General features: G+C 46.8%; 1 protein-coding gene across 1 annotated transcript in view; it reads right to left on the bottom strand.

The window, feature by feature from the left end:
- Ttc19 (tetratricopeptide repeat domain 19) overlaps positions 1–2647 on the bottom strand; it is a 23335-nt gene extending 20688 nt beyond the window's left edge. Inside the window, exons 1-2 of the mRNA XM_013016348.1 lie at positions 2586–2647; positions 546–656 (exon numbers count right to left, since the gene is read on the bottom strand). Of these exons, the coding sequence (XP_012871802.1) occupies positions 546–647 (102 nt within the window). The 5' untranslated portion in view covers positions 648–656; positions 2586–2647. The remainder of the gene's footprint in view (positions 1–545; positions 657–2585) is intronic.

Genomic DNA, 2647 nt, shown 5'->3' with positions numbered 1-2647 from the left:
CGCTTGCCTTGCATGCTTGAGGCCCTGGGTTCGATTCCTCAGCACCACATAAGCAAAAAGAAAAAAGCCGGAAGTGGTGCTGTGGCTCAAATGGTAGAGCGCTAGCCTTGAGCTGAAGAACTGAGGGACAGTGCCCAGGCCCAGAGTTCAGGCCCCACGACTGGACCAAAAAAAAAAAAAATTACTCTAGGGAGGAGCATGTTTTTAAAAAAAACAATAATATGATGCTGGGAAGGTGGCTCAGTGGTAGAGTGTTTGCCTCACATGCATGAGGCCCTGGGTTTGATTCCTCAGCACCACATAAACAGAAAAGCTGGAAGTGGGACTATACTCAAGTGGTAGAGGGCTAGCCTTGAGCTGAAGAGCTGAGGGACAGCACCCAGACCCAGAGTTCAAGCCCTACGACCGACAAAAAAAAAAGAAAAAGAAAATGAGGGCAGGAAGACGGAGACATCCTGAAGGTGAGAAATACAGACTAGGAAGTAGAACTCGTCCCTAGTATCTACCCTTCATCATGATTGGCTCAGAAGGGTTAAAAGAATTACCAAATCATAAGTGTAAGTGATGGCCTTCTTGTTATCACTCTGATAGGCGAGGCGGAGTGCATCATGCAAAATCAGCTCAGCCTCTTCTGGTTCATCTTTCATGATGCTCAACTAAAAAGCAAAGACAAAGAAAATAACACTAAATGTAAGGGAAGCACATTACATGTTACCAGACAGAAATAGATATGACTATATATCCCAGTACAGAGAGAAGCTATTCTTGGGCTGAAGGCACAGAGGTTCAAGAGGTAGAGCACCTGACTAGCGAGTGCAAAATCCATACCATAAAGGAGGGGGGAAGGGAGACAAAGGAGGAAGGAAGAGAAAAGAGGAGAGGGGTGAGAGGAGGGGAGCAGGGAAGGAAAGATTCTCATTTTATCAGCCATCTACTGAATCTCTACTATGCCCCAGGCATTATAGGTAGCAGGGAGGCCAGCCTCGCTTGGCCATATAGCAGTATTGACCCAAAGATGCAGGAAGGAGGAACATGAGCAATCTTTGCATACTATTTTATAAGGAAGCTGTTTGCCCTCCATTCTTTTTCTTTTCCTGCAAGCTGAAGATGACTATGTAGAATAAACTTGATTACAACTCACAAGAAGAACTTTAAAGGAAAACAATAAAAGGAGTGATGTCAGCAGTTAGGGAAACTTCCCAAGAATTGACAGTTAAACTGAGGCCGGAAGGACAGGCAAGAGTCAAAAAAGGAACTTCGGAAGGGTGCTTTCAGAAGAAATGCAAGGAAAAGAGACATGAAGGGGTGTTGGTGAACCAGAAGGTTATTGTCAAATGGGTTGGTAAGGTTGGATGGGTTTTATCATAAATGCAATGGGAAACCATTCGAAGTTTTCAAGCAAGGAAGAGGTATGATCTAATCTATGTATTTTTAAGACTCTGTGACACTATGCAATCCAAGCTGGTCTCCAGCACATCATCCTTTTGCTACACCCTCTAGAATGCTGAGATTACTGGACTGCACCACCACACTCAATCTGATTTAGATTTTCTAAAACATCAAGTTGCTAAATGGAGGATGGACTGTGGGGAGGGGGCAAGAAGACAAGACATACTACTGGAACAGGTGAGAAATACAGAGGGGGGAAAGATTTGAGAAACATTTTGGATTTGGTGCCAACAAGGAGTTAGTTCTGTGTATTTGAATCAATAGTAATATACCACAAGTTTTAAAAATAGCTTATCAGGTTTCTTGGCTGAGATAGTAAAGAGAAGATACTAAAGGTGGAAGCTGGGTGGTGTAACCCTAGCTACTCAGGAGGCTGAGATCTGAGGACTCATAGAGTTGAAAGCCAACTGGATCATGAAGGTCTGACCGTGAGACCCTTACCTCCAATTAACCACCCCCAAAAAGCTAGAAGTGGAGTTGAGGCTCCAGGGACAGCACCTAGGCCTTGAGTTCAAGGTCCAGTACTGGTGCACACACACGCTCTCCCTACCCCCTACCCCCTTGCAAAAGATAGTAAAGACTGCGTTGGGGGAAGCATTTGAAGGCAGTTTAGTCTGAGGACTGTTAAGTGAAAGGTGGAGGAGCTCACAGGGACACATCACAGACCCTGAACACAAATCTGGACATTGCAGGCGTTAAGTCTAAGATATTTAGGCCAATGGAAACTGGAGAGGAGAGGAAAAGGACGTGAAGAAAAAAAGGACTTAGAAGAGAACCAAAAACCAAGTTCCATTTCACGATGCCCTACGTGGAACGTGCAAAAATGCCATTGCAGCTAGGTTAGTGTTTTTTTTTTTTTTTAAGGCAAAACAGTCTCAATAATGTTTGGCCAGAGGAGCGATGCCAGGGTGCTGTCCCGATCTGCACCGGAGACTGCGACTCTGCTGCAGGTTTTTGTGACTTGCCAGCCTGAATGTATCCCCGCGCTCTTCCAGTAACCATCTAATTCGGGGTAATTTTTCCCCTCGGAGGTTCCATCCCCGCCTCGGTGTGGCAAGCGAGAGACGAAGGGACGCACGTCTCCGCGAGGCGAGGCCGCCCCGGCCGGCCGCCCGCCCGCCCGCGAGCCGCCTCACCTTCGCCCGCTTCAGCAGCTGAATGATCTCGGCCTCCGCCTCGTCCGCGGCGTCCTCGGCGG

This window comes from Dipodomys ordii, unplaced genomic scaffold (assembly GCF_000151885.1).
Source record: "Dipodomys ordii isolate 6190 unplaced genomic scaffold, Dord_2.0 Scaffold31, whole genome shotgun sequence".
Taxonomy (NCBI): Eukaryota; Metazoa; Chordata; class Mammalia; order Rodentia; family Heteromyidae; genus Dipodomys; species Dipodomys ordii.
This window is presented reverse-complemented; position numbering and strand designations above follow the sequence as displayed.